The sequence below is a fragment of the Cyprinus carpio genome, chromosome B1 (assembly GCF_018340385.1).
Source record: "Cyprinus carpio isolate SPL01 chromosome B1, ASM1834038v1, whole genome shotgun sequence".
Lineage (NCBI taxonomy): Eukaryota > Metazoa > Chordata > Actinopteri > Cypriniformes > Cyprinidae > Cyprinus > Cyprinus carpio.
Window position 1 is genome coordinate 6,584,962 of NC_056597.1, and position 22,479 is coordinate 6,607,440.

The 22,479-nt window shown below is 34.9% G+C and overlaps 1 protein-coding gene across 1 annotated transcript in view; it reads left to right on the forward strand.

Moving 5' to 3' along the window:
• The window catches only part of vps8 (VPS8 subunit of CORVET complex), a 134,863-nt gene that overhangs the window by 94,744 nt on the left and 17,640 nt on the right, over positions 1-22,479 (forward strand). Inside the window, 5 exon segments of the mRNA XM_042716369.1 lie at positions 4,662-4,742; positions 11,885-12,054; positions 12,944-13,112; positions 15,186-15,239; positions 21,064-21,144. Coding sequence (XP_042572303.1) covers positions 4,662-4,742; positions 11,885-12,054; positions 12,944-13,112; positions 15,186-15,239; positions 21,064-21,144 — 555 coding nt within the window.

A 22,479-nucleotide genomic window follows, 5' to 3' on the forward strand; every position in this document is an offset into this window, starting at 1 on the left:
TTTTATTGCATGTGCTGTTCGTTTGGGTTTCATTTGGGAACGCATATAAAGTCTGATATGTTTTGTGTTGCACTGTTATCATTTAAAAGCATGGAGCGCATCTCCATCTCAGCAGCTCGGGACACAAACTCTTCCTCTGCATATGCTGTGAGTTTGTGTTGCTTAACATTCATCTAGGAAAACAGTGCATGTGAACTCACTAGATTTGTAATGTAAATCATGTATAAACCTATTCTAACACAGGAGAGCTCATCAACTTAATATAATTATTTCTAAGTATGCGATTTGTTGTGTATCACGATTTCAAAATAAAAGTTCAAATCCTCGCTCTGAGTTTGCAGGTGGCTAAATATTAAAATTTCATGGATTAAAACATAGTTTTTTTATAATATATTTTAAAATAAAACTGTATTGTTTTGATTTGTGACTAAAAGACAAATATTTTGTCATTTAAAAAAAAAAACAATCTTAAAGTATTAGTATTATAATATTGTCTCATTCTAGTGAACCAAGTATCTGTATATCTTGTGAGCTAAGTGTATTGTCACACACCCTAGCGTTGATAAGTGGTGATAAAGCTCAACATTTTCCATGTGTATGATACAGCTTTCATTCTTCAGGTCAATCATGTTCATGAAAAAAAAAAAAAACAGTTTGAATAAGGAAAACAATAACTTTGCCATAGTATCCTTTCAAATGTTAAAGTTGCCACAGTATTGCATGCTTTTGTGCTGGACTTTATTTGTGCAATTTAGTTTCATTAGTTTATTAGAATTTGAAACATAATAACAAAATTGTTTAATAAGTAATATCTCTGTTTTTAGTCCTTGAAAACCAAAAAAAGTATTGCTTGAAAAGTCCTTGAAAGTCCTGGAATTTCATTTTGCAGTTTCTGTGCGAACCCTGTTAATGTTTACAAATGTTATGCTATCTGTGTTCACTATTCATCGTTTTTATTTACAAGCACATTTTCTAATATTCTGTTTCTTTTAGAATTTTATTCAGAGGTGTATATTGACATTTATGTTCAACTGAATTTTGTGAAAAATACAAACATTCTGAATCAAAGGGATTCAGACCTTTTCAGTATGGCAGGATACTCTATATACATCATGTTAAATTGGAGGAATGGTTGCTTACGGTGGCATCTACAGATGCAGCCTTTAATTATTTTTATTTTTTTCGCAAGCTTTGTCAGAATCCAGTGTTAGTTCTCATATTTGGATTGATGGACACACTGTAGAAGCTGAACAGGAAATTTGCTTTTCAGCGTAGAGCCTTGTGTAGATGTTTCAAACACACACTCACACATACACATTTTTGCTCTCCATGAGATCGATGCTACAACTCATGAATCTGTTGAGGCTTTGGGCAGTGGGAGGCCTTTATCTGTTTTCATCTGCACATATTCCATGCTGTCAGCTTTCCCCCATCGATCTTCCGTTCTCCCCCTCCTTATCAGTGCTATTACACCAGCACTCTGCTTCAACCTGCTGTCATTACAACCTCTGTGATTTCTTTTGAATCAGTGCTTATGATTTTTTTATTTTTTTTTTAATAGATACACTACTGTTCAAATTTTTGATTTTTTGGTAACAATTTATTACAAACCACTACTAGTTTATTGTTTAGAATTTTTATTATTAATACAATAGTAGGATTTATGCAAATATAAAGTTGTAACAAACATTAAATTGAAGAAAGAACAATTGCCGTCACTATATGGGCTCACTGTCTGAATGAGGCTTTACTGACCCAACTTTTGAACGGGACTGTACATCACCAAGAAACACACATTAAAGTGAAAGTAAATCTAAGACAAAACAATTGCTGTCACTATAGTTTTTGACATTGTTCATGTTCATTATGATTCAGTAATAGTCTTTTTTTTTGTGTGGCCCATGTTGATTCATTAATCTCCCTGCCTCAGCATCTATCTGAGCAGCTCTGGTTCTGCCCGACTGCTGATGGTGACATTTGATGGCATTTGCTCACAGCGTGTAATCATTAGTGCGCTGCTGTGAATGCAAATGCACCACTGACAAGGAAGAGGAAAGGTTAGAAAGAGCCCTATCAAGTTATACTAACAAATGATCACAATCAATATATTACATAATCAACAGGTGTCATCTTGAATGTGCACTTACACCTGGGCAGAGGCACCTGCAGCTGTACGCACTGTGTTTGCTTGTTGTTGTATTTATTATTATTATTATGTAATTCAAGGCTTAGAATTGATTTCCAATTTGTTTGTGCTCCACAGAATTATAAGAGAGCGGGTGGTGATCTGCACCAGACCAAGCTGGTGGCGATGTATATGTTCATTGAAGCTATGGTTTTGGGAAGCACCTAATCTTAGAGCTACAGTATGTCGGTAACGGCAGAACTTGCTGTCTCTGATGCTGTTTTTGGAAACGCACCCCTGGTTAGATCTATTAGACTGCATTGGTAGCCAACCATATAACCACCTTAAGCTGTTATGACCTGGAATGTATGGAATATTTACCTACTGTAGTAATCTGCTCAAGATATTTCTAGAAAACAAGATGGCATGTGAGGATGTAGACTCCGGAGATCATGGCTTTCTGAGTGGAGATCATTCCTACTGTTGATCAGAGGAGCTAAATACTCCCAATCTGGATATTTTATTTTATTATATATTATTTTTTTTTTATCACATTTCTGGTCATTCTGAATAAGTCTGGTCATGTTGTTTCAATCAGCAAAGCCTCTCTACAATATGACAACAATATTATCTCTCTTAATAACAATCTTTTTCATATCTCACACATTGTGATATGTGGGTGGATGGAGTGTAATGGGGGCATTCTATTTCTATAAGAGAACCTGTAAGTCCTGGTTCTCCAAAGTTCAAAGGGGTATAAATATAATTGCAATATTGAAATTCTTTTTGGTTGTCCATGGATGTTTGGATTTGTTTACAGCTTGTTTACAGCATGTCTGAATAGTGGTAGCTGTTGTTTGGGAGGCTGAATAACACCTGCAACTAGAGTGGCATGCATATCTTTAGTCAAGGACACTCATCTGAGTCAAACATGCTGAAGTAATTAGTAGAACATCTCTCTTCTTTCTGTCTGTCTCTTCCTGAAGCAGTAGTCGTACTGTACAACTCACAGAAGGTTTATAGTTGCTCCCAGTGGCATACTGCATGGCCCTTGAGAACCATGAGAACCATCTGGATCAGGGTGAAATAGTTTTACTGGAATTAACAAGTGATGTTATTTTAAACAATTATTCTCTTGCAGTGAATTCTTTTCTCTTCATTCATCATTTTCTTTATATCATTCTGTAAATCTGTAACAGTTCATCAAAGATTTAAAATTGTAACCATGTAGTAAACATTTGACCAAAATTATTACAACAATAGTTATAGTATTTATTAAAGTTAGTATTATAATAATATTAAAATAACTCCATGATAAAAACTATGATCTAAACGAATAGTGAAATTAACATTATTTCCATATTTGCTATGTGAACATGATTTAAACTTGCATTAAAAAGTTTTTTTTTTAACTGTCAAAAACTGTAACTGTAAAAAATACCCAAACTGCATTTAGAGTGCCCCTGTGCAGCATTAAAAAGTGTATGTAAACACTGTATATTTGCCTTTTTATGCACCTTCTATGCAGAGTTATATTGTTATTGAGTTATCCATAAAGAACATATGATTTAAAACAAAAAATATAAAACCAAATTTGTCTCATTAGTACCATATGGGGGCCCAGTTGCTAAGGGTAGCTCCATAGGAGCTAGGTGAAGTTTGTGTGGTACATGTATATTGTAAAGAGCGAATTTTATTGAGTTTTGTTAGTTTTCATTCTTCTAGTAGAACATATGTTGGGTTTCAAACCTGAACTCCAGGGATTTGGTATTCCAGATGTTTGTGAGTGATGGTCTCTCCGGAGGGAAAGCAGTTTTGGCCTTGGGGAATTGGCTGCATTCATCTTGTGGAGGAGGTGGACTGTAACAACACAGTTTTATGTCTCTTCATACAGGATCAATAAAGTATCTTATTAGGATCAAAAAAATGATCTTATCAGGATCAATAAAGTATCATATGTTGCTGCAAGAGAACTAACTGACAAAGGCAGTATTTTTCATTTTGAGAAAGTGTGAAGAAATAGAGAGTAAGAATAGGAGTGTTGTTAATTTAAAATATTGAATGTTTAGAAGTCTGTTGTGTTTGGCGTTGCAGGACCGTCAAGTTTTTTTCCCTCCTTAAAAGAATGTGTACACCGTTTCTGTCCCTCAGAATGAACAGGATGGATACTGTGTGTGTGTGTGTGTGTGTCTTCCAGGTCTTCATCTTTGTGACTGCATCAATCTGAGCCCCTACCGAGGGCAAAATTACCCATGTGTGTGCAGTCCTGTGATAACGGCTAGTGATGACTGTTTGTGTGTGTTTGTGCGTGTGTGTGCGTGTGTGAGATGTTTTTGAGACTGCACTCCTTCATCATCTGAATGCAGTCTGACAGCACACACTGTGTTTATCCTCTGATTTGTGTTTAATTTGGTTTACTGCAGAACATGCCTTTAAAATTTACTTATAAACTTTGTACAGACAGACACAGGTTTCTGCTAATGTGATCAAAGCAATGAGAAAATAATTTATCTTGTATATGTGTTCTCTCCTGCAGGACCCTGTGTATGGGAAAGGAAAGCTGGCTGAGATTCAGGGACTCATTTTAGGGATGCTAGAGACCTTCAACTATGAACAGGTGTGTGTGTGTGTGTGTGTGTTAGTGCCCTTTTATATAGCAATATGACCCTTATCGGCTTGTTATTATTGATTGTTTTCTATTTTGAATGCTTTCTTGCACCATTGAGAAGCATGTTCATTGTCTTACATTCTTGTACAGTGTGTGTACCTTGAAGAATCTGCCAAATGTTAATAAGTTCTTTATTTGTTTTTATTGTTTTCATCATGACAATATTGTACAAGACACAGATTACAGATATATACAAATGCTACATATAAGGCCAGAATAATTATAGAAAAATAATAAAGATCTTAAAAATTGTCTGGAGGATTTTGAATAGGCATTTCAATCAGAAATTTATATATATATATATATATATATATATATATATATATATATATATATATATATATATATATATATATAATAGTGTGAGTAATGTGTCACAGCCACACCATTTGAAATGCCTATTCAAAATCCTCCAGGTTCTGAACATTAATTGGTTTTCCGGCATGTTCTGTCATTTTGAACCTTTTCCAGCAGTTTTTCACACTGAGGGCAATTGAGAAACTTCAAAACTCACAACTATTACAAAATGTGAAAACATTCACTGATCCAACATGGGGAGTGTAAACTTTTTGAATCGGATGATTAGCATTAATTGTACTAATTTTGTATTCTGCTAAACATCTATTTTATATAGCTTCTAAAGGGCAGTACTAAATGAAAAAATATGATCTTTGAACAAACTAAGAAACATTTACACATCATCATCCTGTTCAAATGTTCACGTACCTTATTGACCCCTTATTGTTAATGGCAGCTCCCTTTCACTCACATAAATTATTCACTGCCTAATTTGAATAGCACATTTCTACGGCTGCATCGGTAAACAACATACTCATCACTGTACCAAGGTGTCACCACAATTTTTTTTTTTTAATGATTTAATTCATTTATTTACTTTGTATTAGGGTGTAGTGCAGGGTTTGTGAGGTGTTGATGCACAGCCTAACTCACAAGATGAATTATTAAATATATCCATATAGTATAGCTTCCCATAATGCATACTTATTGTACTCTTGCTGGTTTCAGACAGCAGTATAGAAAGATACATCATTTAGCTCTGATAAATTATAATGAGATCTTCTCTTACTGTTCACACAGCTGAAGCTACAGCAGCTAAATTCACAGAGGTTTTTATGTGATAATTGGAATGGAATGATCCTTTGAAAAACAAAAATGTAAAACCTTTATGCCAATAGCAATCATTGAGAATATTTACTGGCACTACATTATATTTTGCCCTATGATAGTGAAATATTTTATTTATTACCTTTGTAAAAGCAGACAGACAATTTATTTTCACATTTTTTATTGTTATTTTACTTGTTTTAATGATTGTGTTTTCTTATTAAAGCAGTGTTTCTGCTTTTCTTAAAATTAAGGCCTTAAATTAGTGCAGAAAGTGTGTTGCATGCACTGCAAAAAAAAAAAAAAAAAAATTAAACAAAAATTCTTCCTCAGTATTTCTGTCTTGTTTTGTAGTACAAATATTTAAACATCCTTAAATCAAGATACATTTAGATGCAAAGTGAAGATTTCTTAGAAACTGAACGAAATTGAGTTTATGCTTAAATCAAACATTAATATTGGGGTAAAACTTTGTTTGTTAAAACTTTTTCTTTCTGCATTAAGGATATTTTCTGTCTCCATTGTCAGCTATTTGTTTGCGTTTTCATCATAAACTCACTTTAAACACTTCTTAATTTAAGAAACTTGATTTTGATTTAAGAATCTTTAGACTTTTGCACTGGAAAACAAGACAAAAAAGCAAAAAATTGATTAAGAACACTGTTTTGCAGTGTGATCAGAAGTAAAAAATTCCATATTCTAGTTGTGTTTTTTATATTTTGATTTTTTTGAATGAATTATAAGGTAATGGAGATATGTTGCTGAGATCAAACTTTTGCTGGTATACATTTAGCAAATTTTAGGTTGGTATTTAAGGGCTCCAAACAAAAAAATCGAGTAAGGAGCCATTGGCTCCTATAAAAAACAATAAGTGTAGCTACTACCTACTGATTAATATTAATATTGGCTTTTTCATGCTAATTTCCAGCATGCCATTAGTTTTAATTTGACCAGTAATCTATTAAATATGGGTATGTATAATAATGAATAATAATAAAATAAGTATTCTACATCAAACTATTAAGAGAGTAGGGACCTGTTAGGACATGTTTCAGCAATATCCATAAAAACATCACAGTGGAGGGTCATGCACGCACACACACACACACACACACACACATACTGTATCTTAATAGCTTTTTAGGGATTGGCGCCCTTCAGACGAACTGTCATACTTAACTTATTCCAGCTTATCCTCACGGCTGCTTTAATCCGGTCAGTTGAGGGTGGAGTGTTATGAGAACTCATTAATGGCTGTTTCTTCATTAATTAACAAGCGCATAATTGAAGAGGCTCTCTAGACGTCTTAGGTCCCGTAATGGTTATCGGTGGCACGCACACATACACCCTACAGTTTTACTTAATGAACAACTAAATACTTTCCCATAAATAGTTTCCCTCATCTCAAAGCCTCACAGAACTTTCTTTAAAGCTGTCTGAAAACTTCTGAAGCATTTATTCTTATCTGTGTTTTAGTGTTATTACTGTATATTGTAGCAACTGGATTAAAATCTTCCGTAGTTTCGGCTTGACTAAAAAGGCTTTGCTTGTTATTTTCTGAAAAGTCGAGACAAAATAAACAAGAATAAAGAGACTTTGTTGTCTGAAATTCCACTGAACTTGTCTGACACTTATTGACATCTTTTTGCAATGCTAATTTCTTTTATAGATTTTTGTTTGTTGGTTTGTAGAGTTGCTTTCTTCGCCTGTAGGCTAATTGCATCCAGAAATCTGCATCAGACTTCAGTGTTCCCTTTTATTCCTTTCCATTCCACATTTGACAAAATAAATGCTGAATCAAGCTTAATCAAGTATAAATTGAACTGCAGACTTTTAAGAGTTTTAATTATACGAGTTTTAAGAGTTTTAGAAACCTTTGAAATCCTTTAGCCCTTTTGCCAGAATTCGCACAAACACGTGAAGTATGTCAGAAACAGAATTACTGTTGCAGTTACAGGAAGATGAAAGGTCGTTTCTCAGTCTCTAGAAAAGACATTTCTGGATTAGTTATTATATATATGTTGTTTTTTTAAAGGCAGGGTAGGTGATTTGTTTCAAAAACAAATTTTTTGTTTTTATTATGCTGGTCGAAAGTCTCTTCACATTCCGATAACAATCAGTAAGGGCTCATCCACACGAAGCCAGAGCTTTCCCTATCCGATCTTTTTTTCCTTGTTCTTCCATAAACACATCTTCATCTCAAGAAATATGTGCGTACACACAAAACCACTGAAACCGACTCAAAACGATGTAGTATACATGCCAGACCAGTAATTCTGCCACAGAAATACACTAAAAATGGAGAAGACGACTTGGGGCATGAGCATAAACCTTCCACGCTGTATACAAACCCAACACAACAACAAGAAAAGCTATTAAAGTTAGTAAACTTCTGCAGTGCGAACACAAGCATGCAGTCTGTCATTGTTATTTTTGTTGCTGTTGCGTGACGTAGCGGTGTCTGACTTGGGGCGAGATGTGGGGTAATGACATTATTTCACAAAATATATGGATTGGCTGTACATACAAATACGCAAAGGTGTCATTTTCAGATTTATCCACTCTAGGAACCGGTTTGCAAAAATAGCAGAAAAACGCTCCAAAAACCCTGGACCAGCCTGGACGAAGCGCCAATACCATACAAAATAAAATATTCATACAGCCAAATGCATCTCTGTGGGTACGGGGCCTAAGTTAAGTAGCCTAAATTTATTTATATCTGTGGAAGGCATAGGATCATAAAATTTTCGTCCAATTAAAATGTTCAGTCCGAACATTACGATAAGCTGTCCTGTCTGTCTGTCAAAAATGTATATGCACACCTCTGCACACCCTGACAGATAATAGCTTATTACTTCTAAATTATGTTTTTTCTTAATGTAAAAATCTTGATAACATTATATGTGAACCTCAGGGAACAGTACAAAATAAAAAACAAAGGCAGTTATTTAACCCCTTAAAAAAACTCTTTGTCTTCTCAATGGAAAGAGTCTCTTCCATTTGAGATATTTGAGTTCTAATAAAAAGCTTTCAACTGCTAAAATCCATTTCTTTGCTTTCTTTCCATAATATTGATGTTTAATAGATCTGTCACACTTTATTTTAAGGTCCATTTCTTACTATTAACAAACCATTAACTACGACTTTTGCCTCAATAAACTTCTAATTTGCTGCTTATTAATAGCTAGTAAGGTAGGATTAAGGATATAGAATATGATCACAGAATAATACAGAATGCATGCATTATAAGTGCAAATAAACAGCCAATATGTTAATAATAGGCATGCTAATAAGCAAATACTGAGAATTTGTCCATATACTAAAGTGTTACCAATAGATCTTTAGAGATGTCATATGTGACCTTGGACCACAAAACCAGTCATAAGGGTCAATTTTTTGATGATGTATGGGTTGTTAGGATCGGACAATATTTGGCCAAGATACAACTATTTGAAAATCTGAAAATTGAGGGTGCAAAAAAAAAAATCGAAATATTGAGAAAATCAGTTAAAGTTGTCCAAATGAAGTAAAATTTATAAATTTCCTACTGTAAATTTTTTTTTTTTTTAGAATAATTTTTTTAAATTTATAAATGTCCTACTGTACATTTGTTTTTGTTTTTGGAGAATGTTTTTGTTTTTGGAGAATGTGCTGTTCATGTTCAGATCACTGAACATGATCTTTACTTAATATCCTAATGATTTTTGGCATTAAAAAAAATCTATAATTTTGACCCATACAGTCTATTTTTGGCTATTGCTATAAAATATACCCCAGCGACTTAAGACTGGTTTTGTGGTCCAGGGTCACATATATCATCACTAGTTTAAAATTTGTATTTATAGTTTTGTGCATTTTTTTCCGATGAATACTAAAATACAGGACTGAGGATCATTATGCGTTTAACATTGTACTGCTGAGCAATTTTTTTCCTTCCTTGTTATGTACAGCTTCTTTTACTTTCAAAGATTGTCCTTGTTGTTACCAGAGTGGAAGGTTTTCAGTTAATTGGGGAAATTTCTTTATTTTGAAAGAGTTTCATTTACTATTTAGCAATGTTGGGGAAACATTAGCTTGCCAAGCTAAACTACAGTACTCATAATTCAAAGGAGTTAAATTCCAGTTAAGCTGCCCTTTAGCTAAAGTAGTTGCCTAAATTGGTCAATTAAAGTTTTGTTTAATTGTCTACCTATTAGATTACATAGTTTATTAGAGCAGTATTTATTTCACTCGAAGGATGTTAACATCAAACCTTAACACATACATTTACATTTAACAAATACAAAAACATCTGAATAAAACATAATAATTATAAACAAGAAATGTCACAAATGGACTTCTCTAAAAACCAGAGTAATTTTTTCAACAAACCGATTCACAAAAAAAAATCAGATGTTTTTGGAGAATGTGCTGTTGCTGAGCTACTGTCATGCTACTAAAAGTTAAAGGATTTTGCTGTTTTATCTTTGTTTCACTTTCTCTGTCTGTTCTCTGTCTTTAAACTACCGATATGGTTATGCTGTCTTTCAGTTTGTCTGTGGAAGAGTGTGTCAGTGTATGTTTGGACTCTCCCTTCCATGACCAATGGGAATTTGCAGCTTGTCATTCAAAGGAAATAGCGAGCAAGGCAAGAATACCACCTGATCCCCCCCCCCCCAACACACACACACAGACTCACACAAATTTTCCCCTTGCTTTTGAGACTCTCCACTTGGCATCACTGCAGTAAATAACATGCAGCCACAAAACTGAGACGAAAATACACACACAAATACACACACTTGAACAATCCCTTAGGAAAGCTTGTCCTGGCATACATTTCAACACACACACACTTTGTCAATTTCCCTGATAGCTGATGAAATATTTTGAAATGTATGTTTTCATCCAATCCTCAGAAATGTCTGTCGGGGTTAAATGTGTGTGTGTGTGTGTGTGTGTTTGTAGGCTTGTGTGTTTCTGTGTTTGTGTGCGTGCAATACTCAAAATGCTGCACTAACAGCAAAATGAAATAACATATGACCTCCCCCCCCCCCCCCCCCCCCCCCCCCTCTCTCTCTCTCTCTCTCCCACTCTACAGTCTTTTTATATGACCTTGCTGAAACACATTGCCTCTGGTGAGGAGACTGTGTAGACTAACAGAAATTCTTCCGCTCATGAAAATAAACTGAGCCAATTTTAGTGTCAGCACAAGCTCAAGTGTTAATCCATTTCACAAATTTCAAAAGAGATTTGATTGTGATAAAAAAGGAACATTTAAGCGACTTGAAATGGCATTTGCTTCCCTTTAGATTCTGAGTCGTTTCACATGTCTCATTGGTTTTAGTTCGGTAATTTCATTCGTTATGGGGAATTTCTTCCATTGCCTGTGGTTGCGGATGAATAAGTGTGTTCCCTCATAAATTAAACTGAAATAGGATAGTTTACATAACTTGAAAATTAACTCTTTTTTTTTTTTAGCTTAAAGATTTTAGTTTAAAACATAGGAAAGTTGTTGGAAATTGTGGCTGTTTATTATTTCCTGTATGTTGTTCAGAAGTTGCAATCAACTTTAAGATCAGCATAAATATGATAGCTTGTAATCGAATTTTCTGTGCTGGTTTTAGGGGGAAATATGAAAATGAATTTAGATATGCTAAATGCATTAAGTATCAGACATTTTTAATTAACATATTTTTAATAGTCTTTCATTAATTTGTCCATACAACCAAAACTTTAACACATCAAAAAGTGCAAAAAGGAACATCATCAGCGCACATTTTTGCCTCTTACAGTACAGATGTATGGCAGGAGGCTTTTGGGGAGAGAAGGGGGGATGTTGAATCAACACACATCACAGCCTAGACTCAAATCTGCTTCATCTGTATCGTTCAGTGTGTCTGGAGCAAGTGTGCTGACCTCTGATAATGATTTTTTATTTTATTTTCTTAAGCTTTGCAATGGTTCATTTTACTTCTTTCTCTCAGACATTGTTGGAGACTACCACAAATCTGTTGAACTCAGATCTTCACTGGTCTCTGTCACACCTGCGTAAGGCAGTCAGTAGAGGGCTTCACCCAAGACAGGACCACTGCAACATCTGCTTACAGCAGTACAAGAGACGCCAGGAGAGCGAGGAGGAGATCATTATCTTTAGGTACACACACATATACAGTATAATCTGTACACTGCAGGAACACAGTCCAATCCCTTTTGCAATAACAAACAAAACTGATTTTTTTTTCTTTCGTAATTTTGAATGCATGTTGTTAATAAAATATTAATACATATATAGTTTTACTACACTATTATCAAATATATGCCAAAATAATTGATGATAACTATATCATTGCGATATCTATAAAAATTCTAAATAAATAAATAAGCAATTAATGCTATCAGTCAAGTTCATGTTTAACTTTTATTTTTTGTTTTCTCCTTTTTTTGTAACTTTCAATACAAATGTAGAAAAGTAGAGAGATTTTGTAACCATAACCGAACAAAAGATTTTACTGTTGATCGACACTTCCTGCAGACTGGGGTTTCTAACACCCTGCCTTGGCGAGCTGAATTTTTTCAGCTGCAGGAAGAATGTCTGATTTTTACCTGTCATCTCCTCCGATGTGAGTTTGTGTGGCAGTAGTAGCTACACACTGCATCTTCTACTTTTTTCCAGTTTGTGACAGATGCCTACTAGTGTTCAGGTCAAATACTAACAACCACTATGTGGAAGTGTCAACCAGATCATTATTGGTGCTGGATTATTTACAGTATTATCGTATGTGTAATATTAACGTGGTATCAATATTTAATTTCCTAAATATCATAGTTATTGAGATACCTCTGTTAGAAATATTAGTATTATATATGTCAGTATTGGCAGCCAGCCATTAAAAAAAAAATCAAGACAATTGTGGTGATTTTTTCTGATCCCTTATTTGAGTCACTTATTTGTTACTTAAACAAGCTGTTGAGGCACTCTGCCTAAACGTACTACACTAATAGACCACAATTAGCGTCATTCTGAACTCTTGTTTTATGTGTAGCTGTGGACACCTGTACCACTGCCAGTGTCTTCAGCGTAAAGAAGTGGGTGTTTTAAGCGAGAGGCAGTACTCATGGAGCTGCTACAAATGCACATCCAACCAGGGCTCACGGCCAGCGGACAGACCCAGTACAGAGAGCTCTCGATCACACTCTGCTTCTCTGGCACAGGTCAGTCAGGCAGTCACAATTCACAATCAGTGTGCTCAACCAAATATGAAAATTCTGGCATATTTTATTCACCTCAATATGCTTCAAAAGAATGTTCTTTTTTCTATGGACCACAATAAGAATTCTTAAAGAATTGTCATATTGCTTACAAGTTCATACTGCCCATGTCAGTCAAGCTCCAAAATGGATTAAAAAAAACCTTGAAGGTGGAAAGTAGCACATATGACTTTTGCCCAATATTTAAATTCTGAATGTAAACCATCTAAAGCCATATGACAGATTAGTGTGTGTAAGAGACCATAATGTACTGAAATGTTACCGGACATCTTCCACAAAGAGCATCAGTCACCTCAGAAAAACTGAAAAGAGAAAATTGATTTTTTGTGTAAACAGATCCTTTAACACTTCATTGAACTGTTTATTCGTGTCTTTTGTCTGTCCATCAGTGTGTCTCTCAGTCTATCATGCACTCATCATAATTGTATCAGCACAGAGCAACCTTTTCTTTAAGGGACTTTTTTAGTTCGATCATGTTTCTATCCGTCACTGTATCTCTCTCATACACTCTTCAGGACTACAGTGAGTTCACATTAAAGGTGATATGACTTTTAAGTACTATTATATGCTTACAGACAGGGTATATGTATTATCCACGCTAATTGGATCTCTGTTATGGGCCAGTGGTGTGTATGTAAATGGGATGCAAATGGCTTTCTCAGCATGCACCTGTATTAGTCGTAACCATAGGAGGCTGATGGCTGCAGGCACAAAAGAGAGCCATGCTAGTATCCCTAATCACGAAGGTGTTGCCACAGTGATTCTTTTGGAAGTAAAGAAAAAATGATTCCCAGCCAGTGTGATTAGAATATTGGTTCACCTGCAAAAACAAAGCAACTCTAAAAGCTGCCTTTACCTTAAACACATGGCCAATAATTCCTGCTGATTGAATCTGCACTGCAGCTTAACAAAAGAATGTTATATTTCTGCAAGTTAGAGATGTACTGTAAATGAAATGATAAAAATTAGCTGAAAGTGCTGGATTAATGGGTCAGCGATGTGATAATCTAATAATATATTCAAAAATGCAGGCAACTGTAATTCATACATACAGTGATTAAATAAACCCCTGTGTTTCAGTTGTTTTGGTTGGTCGTTGCTCCTGTATGTGTGTTCCAAGTACTTTCTCTCATAGCTTGTGTGGATTATATTCTTGTTCCAGGGTTGGATTATATATCTTTGTGTTTTTCAAATAAACTTACTTGTGCTCGCATTTGGATTCTATCTCCATCTCGTTTTGCTCACTCGTTACAGAATGTGAATATAATATATTGCCTTAAATTATATTTTTGTGTGAACTATCTCTTTAAAGATAACATATATGCTCTCTCCACCCTGAATACCACGACTGAGGTGCCCTTGAGCAAGGCACCAAACCCCCAACTGCTCCCCGGGCACCGCAGCATAAAATGACTGCCTACTGCTCCGGGTGTGTGTTCACGGTGTGTGTGTGTGTGTTCACTGCTGTGTGTGTGTGTTCACTGCTGTGTGTGTGTTCACTTTGAATGGGCTAAATGCAGAGCACGAATTCCGAGTATTGGTCACCATACTTGGCTGTATGTCATATCACTTTCACTTTCAGTACAACTCTTGATATAGGACGATACCGTATATGTGATATATTAACATTTCTGTATGTTAACATTTCTGTATATGAGTAATTAAATGAATAACATAGATTAATTATTTTTTCTTAAAAAATCTTAACTTCTTTAAAAGCTTCACTGCTGCTTAATATTTTAACAACGTTTGTCTGGAAGATCAAAGTCATGTGGTGTGACCAACATGCAGAAGTATAAAACACATTAAAAAAACATAAAACTGCAAATGATATCATAGAGAGGACTGCTGCAGACCCTCATGACAGATAATTTCAACTTTTTATGACCAGATGAAGCTTGTTAGAGTAGTTGGGAAATTATTATGACAGAACTGTATTCGAGTCTGACTGTATCACTGCACTGCTTTTGTCATTATCTGTCAATCTCATTTAACCTGTCACCTCGTGTGTTTCAGACCAAAGTGATGTCTGCTCATCGTGGGATTGTTGCAGAGGCTCATGGGAGAAAGGTAAGTGAGTGGAATTACATTCTACAACTACACTGGGTTTGATTAGTTTAAGATGATTAAATCTTAAATCAGCTGTAAAAAATGCTGTTTTAAATAGTTTAAGATTTATATTGTAAATTGATTTGGCAGCAAACTTAATTGCAGTTTAGATTTCAGATTTTAGATTTAGTTTTTAATTGGTTTTAGACCTTTACAATAAACTGTTTTAATATTGCGTTGCATTTTCTCTTTTCTGTAACTGACCAAATCCAGCACTTTTAGTGGTGCATCATTGCTCTACTTAAGCTCGACGGAGAATCATAGGTCTCTTCCACTCTGCCTTTTGTGTGTTCATTCATCCATGAAACATAAATGGCTTTTTCCCTGCTGGTTCAAAGCAAATTATCTTGCTTATGATTGCATTATACTCTCTCCCTACTTTCATGCATTTGTTTACTGGCAGGAATGGAGTGATGAAACAGTCCTGCCTTGTCTGTCTGTCTGTCTCTTTCTTTCTTTCTGCCTCTCTTGTCTACATTTTTGTCTCTCATTTCTCGCTCTTTTGGAGACATTCTTTACATTCTCTCTCTCTCTTCACTGAGCATTCATTGCTTGTCGGTCAAGAGACGTTTTATGCAATGTGACAGTGAGCCTTAAAGACAAGACAGGAAGTGACATGAACCTTTTGACCTATTCCTCTTCTCCAGCATCCATTTGTCCTCTCTCTCCTTCAATAAACCCTCAGCCATTAGCATCATTAAGCACTGTGTTATCTGTTACAGGCAAAATTCAGCACTTTTCTTCACGTCTAAGCTTTCAGGAACCTGCTAACGCACAGAATTATACCTGTGGAGACTTTTGCTTTAATTAACACTTAATGCTTCAGAACTCCTGCATGCTAATGATAACAAGGCTGACAGGAGGACGACACACAGCGTTTTTTTTTCTTCCTCTCTCTTTCCTTTTCATCTTTGAATGCAGTGCTCTTGCAGCAGAAACTGCTTTTAACATGCAAAGAAAAAGATTTAAATGCTTGGATGTACTCATACCCATACAAACATGTCATACATGGAAAAAAATACATATTAAGGTTTTAAAAAAAATAATAAAAACAATTACATGACATGCAGATTAAGTAACTGGATTAATCACAATTATTTGCTTAGAAAAGTCCCCAAATAAAAGTAATTCAGATATACAGGTGCTGGTCATATAATTAGAATATCATCAAAAAGTTGATTTCTTTCACTAATTCCATTCAAAAAGTGAAACTTGTATATTATATTTATTCATTACACACAGACTGATATATTTCAAATGTTTATTTCTTTTAATTTTGATGTTTATAACTGACAACTAAGGAAAATCCCAAATTCAGTATCTCAGAAAATTAGAATATTGTGAAAAGGTTCAATATTGAAGACACCTGGTGCCACACTCTAATCAGTTAATTAACTCAAAACACCTGCAAAGCCTTTAAATGGTCTCTCAGTCTAGTTCTGTAGGCTACAGAATCATGGGGAACACTGCTGACTTGACAGTTCTCCAAAAGACGACCATTGACACCTTACACAAGTAGGGCAAGACACAAAAGGTCATTGCAAAAGAGGCTGGCTGTTCACAGAGCTCTGTGTCCAAGCACATTAATAGAGAGGCGAAGGGAAGGAAAAGATGTGATAGAAAAAAGTGTACAAACAATAGGGATAACTGCACCCTGGAGAGGATTGTGAAACAAAACCCATTCAAAAATGTGGGGGAGATTCACAAAGAGTGGACTGCAGCTGGAGTCAGTGCTTCAAGAACCACTACACAAAGACGTATGCAAGACATGGGTTTCAGCTGTCACATTCCTTGTGTAAAGCCGAGACACACAAACAGACAGCCTCAGAAGCATCTCGCTTCAAAAAGGACTGGACTGCTGCTGAGTGGTCCAAAGTTAGTGCTCTGATGAAAGTAAATATCAGGGTCCCAGAGTCTGGAGGAAGAGAGGAGAGGCACACAATCCACATTTCTTGAGGTCCAGTGTAAAGTTTCCACAGTCAGTGATGGTTTGTGGTGCCATGTCATCCGCTGGTGTTGGTCCACTGTGTTTTCTGAGGTCCAAGGTCAACACAGCCGTATACCAGGAAGTTTTAGAGCACTTCATGCTTCCTGCTGCTGACCAACTTTATGGAGATGCAGATTTCATTTTCCAACAAGACTTGGCACCTGCACACAGTGCCAAAGCTTCCAGTACCTGGATTAAGGACCATGGTATCCCTGTTCTTAATTGGCCAGCAAACTCGTCTGACCTTAACCCCATAGAAAATCTATGGGGTATTGTGAAGAGGAAGATGCGATATGCCAGACCCAAGAATGCAGAAGAGCTGAAGGCCACTATCAGAGCAACCTGGGCTCTCATAACACACCTGAGCAGTGCTAAGGACTGATCGACTCCATGCCATGCCGCATTGCTGCAGTAATTCAGGCAAAAGGAGCCCCAACTAAGTATTGAGTGCTGTACATGCTCATACTTTTCATTTTTATATTTTTAGTTGGTCAAGATTTCTAAAAATCCTTTCTTTGTATTGGTCTTAAGTTATATTGTAATTTTCTGAGATACTGAATTTGGAATTTTACTTAGTTGTCAGTTATAATCATCAAAATTAAAAGAAATAAACATTTGAAATATATCAGTCTGTGTGTAATGAATGAATATAATATACAAGTTTCACTTTTTGAATGGAACTAATGAAATAAATCAACTTTTTGATGTTATTCTAATTATATGACCAGCACCTGTACCATTGTACCTAACAAAACAGTAACTCTAGAAGTCAATATAATCTTTGTTTTATTTATTTGTATTTTATTTATATTTATATTCAATTGTAATTGTATTTTAATATGTTATTTTTTCTATATATATATATATATATATATTGAAATATATATATATATATATATATATATATATATATATATATATATATATATATATATATATATTTGAACCTACAGTGCTCCTTCCAACTGCTTTTGAATTTTAACCTGCTCTCATGATGTCACAATCTAGGGTAGGGTCGTACTAAAACATACAATTGAGACGTAAACCAAACCCTAAATCTCAGCCATGATTATAATATGAAAATGGATAAATAGGGTGAAATTGGATGAACGTACCTGTAAGGTTCTTGAGGCATGTTTGGTTTCATTACTTTTTACATTACATTACTTTCACATTACATTACTCTTCTTTCAACCCAGGACCATTGGAAAAAAAAGGTACCTGTAGTGACATTTCTCCAAAATGATATTATATTGCTTCTTGCACACTTCATGACTCTTTTAAAGTGAAATGTCCAGTGAGTAGCACAACAATAATTGTGTTTTGTCTCCAAAACATCTGAATGTGAATGTGGCAACATTTGGTAACACTTTAGAATAGAGTACACATACACTGTATTCACTATTAACTAAGAGTTTTCCCTAAACAAATGCCTAATTTGTTGCTTGTTAATAGTTAATAAGGTAGTTGTTAAGTTTGGGGTAGGATTAAGGGATCTAAAATACAGTCATGCAGAATAAGACATTAATTGGTCCTTAAAATAAAGTCTTACCCAACATTTTATGTTGGTTGTTGTATGTATTGCAGCAGTTCGAATACTATATGTCCGATGATTGGCGCCTAGTAAGGTTAATGCTTTATTGCAGTTAAAAATAACATACCACTCACACTAAACCGGACCCAAAACTTTACTGCTAGTGTTAACAAAATAAAAGTGAGATAAAAATACATTTGTTAAAGCAACCATGCCATTTTATCTTGCTTCTACAAGTTCTTTTATCATGACTCCTGTTTCACAGACTCGTTTCCAAGTTCCTTCACATCTTAACCAGGTGAGGTACCAAGACCAAGTTTACTACATCAGAAAAGCTATCCATATGGAGCTGGTTATGTGATGCAAATGTGAACATTTGTTAGTTTACAAATCACGAACAGGAATAAAAGTTGTTGGTGTTTTACTGCCTTTAGTGTTCATTTAAGCTGGAAACGGCAGTGAATTGCATGTATTGGTAGATTTTTGAAGTTTTGCAAAAATGTAGATAGAGGCACGTTTTTTCCTATGAGCACGTGTTGCTAAATTAATGGGTAAAATTGACCATCTCATTTATATTTGGCATAGCCACCAAAGAATTCTCAGACATTTCACTAAAAATACTTATGGTACTCTTAAGGCCATTGCACACCGAGTCCGAAATTTTTGCATGTTGAAAAATAAATATGGCCTCGCGTTGTGTCAATCAAGTTTACGCACTGCTTCCGAAACTTTCGTCTGTCATAAAAAAAATTCGGACCAGGTTCGATTTTCTGCGTTTTTGCATTTTGATAGGAAAGGATGATGAATACAAAAAATACGAAAAACGCATACAAAAATTTTGGACTCAGTGTGCAAGGACCTTTACTATTATATGTTTTTCTGAGGCTGTTTTAGTCCCTTCCTAGCTACCTACAAGAAACATTAGGTTTAATCTAAACAAAACACAGACCTGATCCTCAGGTCTAGAGGAGGCTGATCCTAAGTGAGAAGAAAGAGAAAATGGCAGATCTTTAGAAGTAGGTCAGACGTTCTCTAAACGATTTCAACATCTTGTCTAGTTGGCTGAAGTGCTCCTCCTGAATACTCGAGGTGAAGAAAGTGGCTTTTTACTTTTTTTAAGCAAGGAAATACATTGGGCTATCAAAAAGTGTGTAATTGGTTTATTTAAATAAGTCGTGCGTAAATAACGGATTTAATGAACGCTTCACCAAATTATCCTGCCTTTCCCACAACACTGTCACGCAAAATCGACGTCCTCCAGCTCAGCGCCCTACGTACGGAGACAGCTGAAACAGCGTGACAATGTTCATCTCCTTCTCTCTGCTGAAGGGAGGGCGCAATAATTGCATTTATTCTTCTGCAGTGACAGTAGCATTTGTCCTTTGTGCCACTCAAAACAGACTCTGATTATATATAGAGACCCAGTGAGGTAAAGTGAGGATACACTTGATTTAATTTTGGAACATTCTGTTGAAAAGCGTCTCTGGGTGGAGTTTGGCAGATCTTTAAGGTTTGTGCTTGACTTTGTGCCTTTGGGACTGGAGAATTCATTGACATTAGATGACAGAGACTGAGAGGTTTTGGATCACTGGAGGCCGATTTGAGAAAAACCAAGTGATGAAATGATTCTGATTGGTGTGAAGGACACTGGAATGTGTCTTTAAATAAGTAAATGTGTCATTATGTATGAAGGGCCTGTCTGTAAATCTGGGACAACGTTGATTAAATGTGGATTATCATAGATTAAATAATGTATATTTAACCATGTAAATTCTTCAAATTCATATACAGCCACGAGAAGTAGTATATGACCACATAAACAATTAATTGCAAAGCAGTCTCAGAGTATTGCACAACTTATTTTCTTCTTGCTTGATATCTGTTGATGTAATGTTTTTTTTTTTTTTTTTTTAAATGTCACATCCATCAGGCTTTAATCAATTGTCTTCGCCACATCATAGGCTTGTGTATGAAAATGTCACATTCGATGCGATTAACACTCCTCTGATTCTTGAAGGGTTTATTTAGAAGATGCGCAGTTTGCTATTTATCAAGTCCATATCTTGTAGCATGGTTTGCCCCATGATATTTCATATTGAAATATTGACATTCTAATGTTTTTATATATGTCATTGATGTATTTTCACAAAAATGTTATATTTAATTGTCTTTAGGATTATCTCTGGCCATGTGTCTCGTGTCAGGGGTGTTTTGGTTCTGTGACTATGTTGATCTGTAATGTTGGTATGTTTTTCTCTCTGTAGATGTTGACTGAAGCCACTCTGGATGCCCAGCAGACTCAGGCCTGGGATCATTTCCGCACTCTCTACAGAGGACCATCTAGGGTACGACTGACCCTAAAATCTGTTCTTTCCATTCTCACACTACTAAAATGTTTACATGCCACTTGCAGAATCTGTTTACTGTAGCTTGTAATTTTGTTAATACTGATTTCATTTGATTGGTAACTTATTCTTATTCTACTTGTTCTTATTCTATTGTTTTAATTAGAAATTTTAAAAAGCTTATGTATTTTTCAAATTTGACATAAAAGATGACATAAGTTTAATAAAGTTAGAAAAATGCCATTACAAAGGTAAAAAAATCCCCCTGTAAATCACTTTAAGGAGTCAAATATCACCTTGTAATGGTGTAAATGTTTGATCAGATTTTTTGATTAGAAAAAAAATTATTAAGCTATATCTTAGAAAGCTGAGATGTTCATTCAGAAGGCATAAAAATGAAAGCAACTAAAAATAATGAAACATTGAGTTATATATATATTAGTTTAAACAGTTCTTAATGTCAGTTTGAAGCAGATCCTGGTGTATTTTGTATAAAGTTTAAAAATATAAAAATTAAAAGAAATTGAACTGACTGATGTTTTTTAAAATTAAATATTAAAATTTTTTACAAATTATAAAAAATTTTAATAAATATTACAAAAAATTACAATAACCAATTTATTGCAAATTTTATTAAATATTACAAATGATTACAATTAATTTCTTATGACCAATGTTAAAAATGTTTTTGCTGCTGCTTTTTTGTGTGAAAACAATGATACATTTTATTTTTCAGGATTATTTAGTAAACCGAATTTTCAAAAGAATAGGGTTTATTTTAAATAGAAATATTTTGTAAGATTGCAAATGTACTTACTGTCACTTTGATCATGTTAATGCCTCACTGATAATTAAAATTATTAAATTATTTAAAGAAAAAAACTCTTATAGACCCCAAAATTTTGAATAATATTGTATCCCACAAGACAAAAAATAACTTAATAACTTAAAAATAGCTAATCACATTATCCTGTTCAGTACATACAGACCGTTACATACCCTGGTTATTATCTAGTGTTGACACTTCAAGCATCAATATCTGCTTCCAGCCTTTTGTGATAGCAGTGCATCAGTCCATGGTTTGTCCTGAACATTAAAGTTGCCTGCTGTTCTTTGAAAAAAGCCCCCGGGTACTCTAAGTTCTTGCATGCAAGTTGAATTCTTCCCCACAGTGGCTCAATGATGTTGAGATCCAGCTTCAGGACAATTGAAGAACTTGTACATTATTACAAAAAGGCTGGCAGCACTCATGGATTCTCAGGGACAACCAAGACCACAATTTCAGCAATTTTTCTTGTGGAATATTTTTAAATGTCTATTATGCAGCTTATTTAG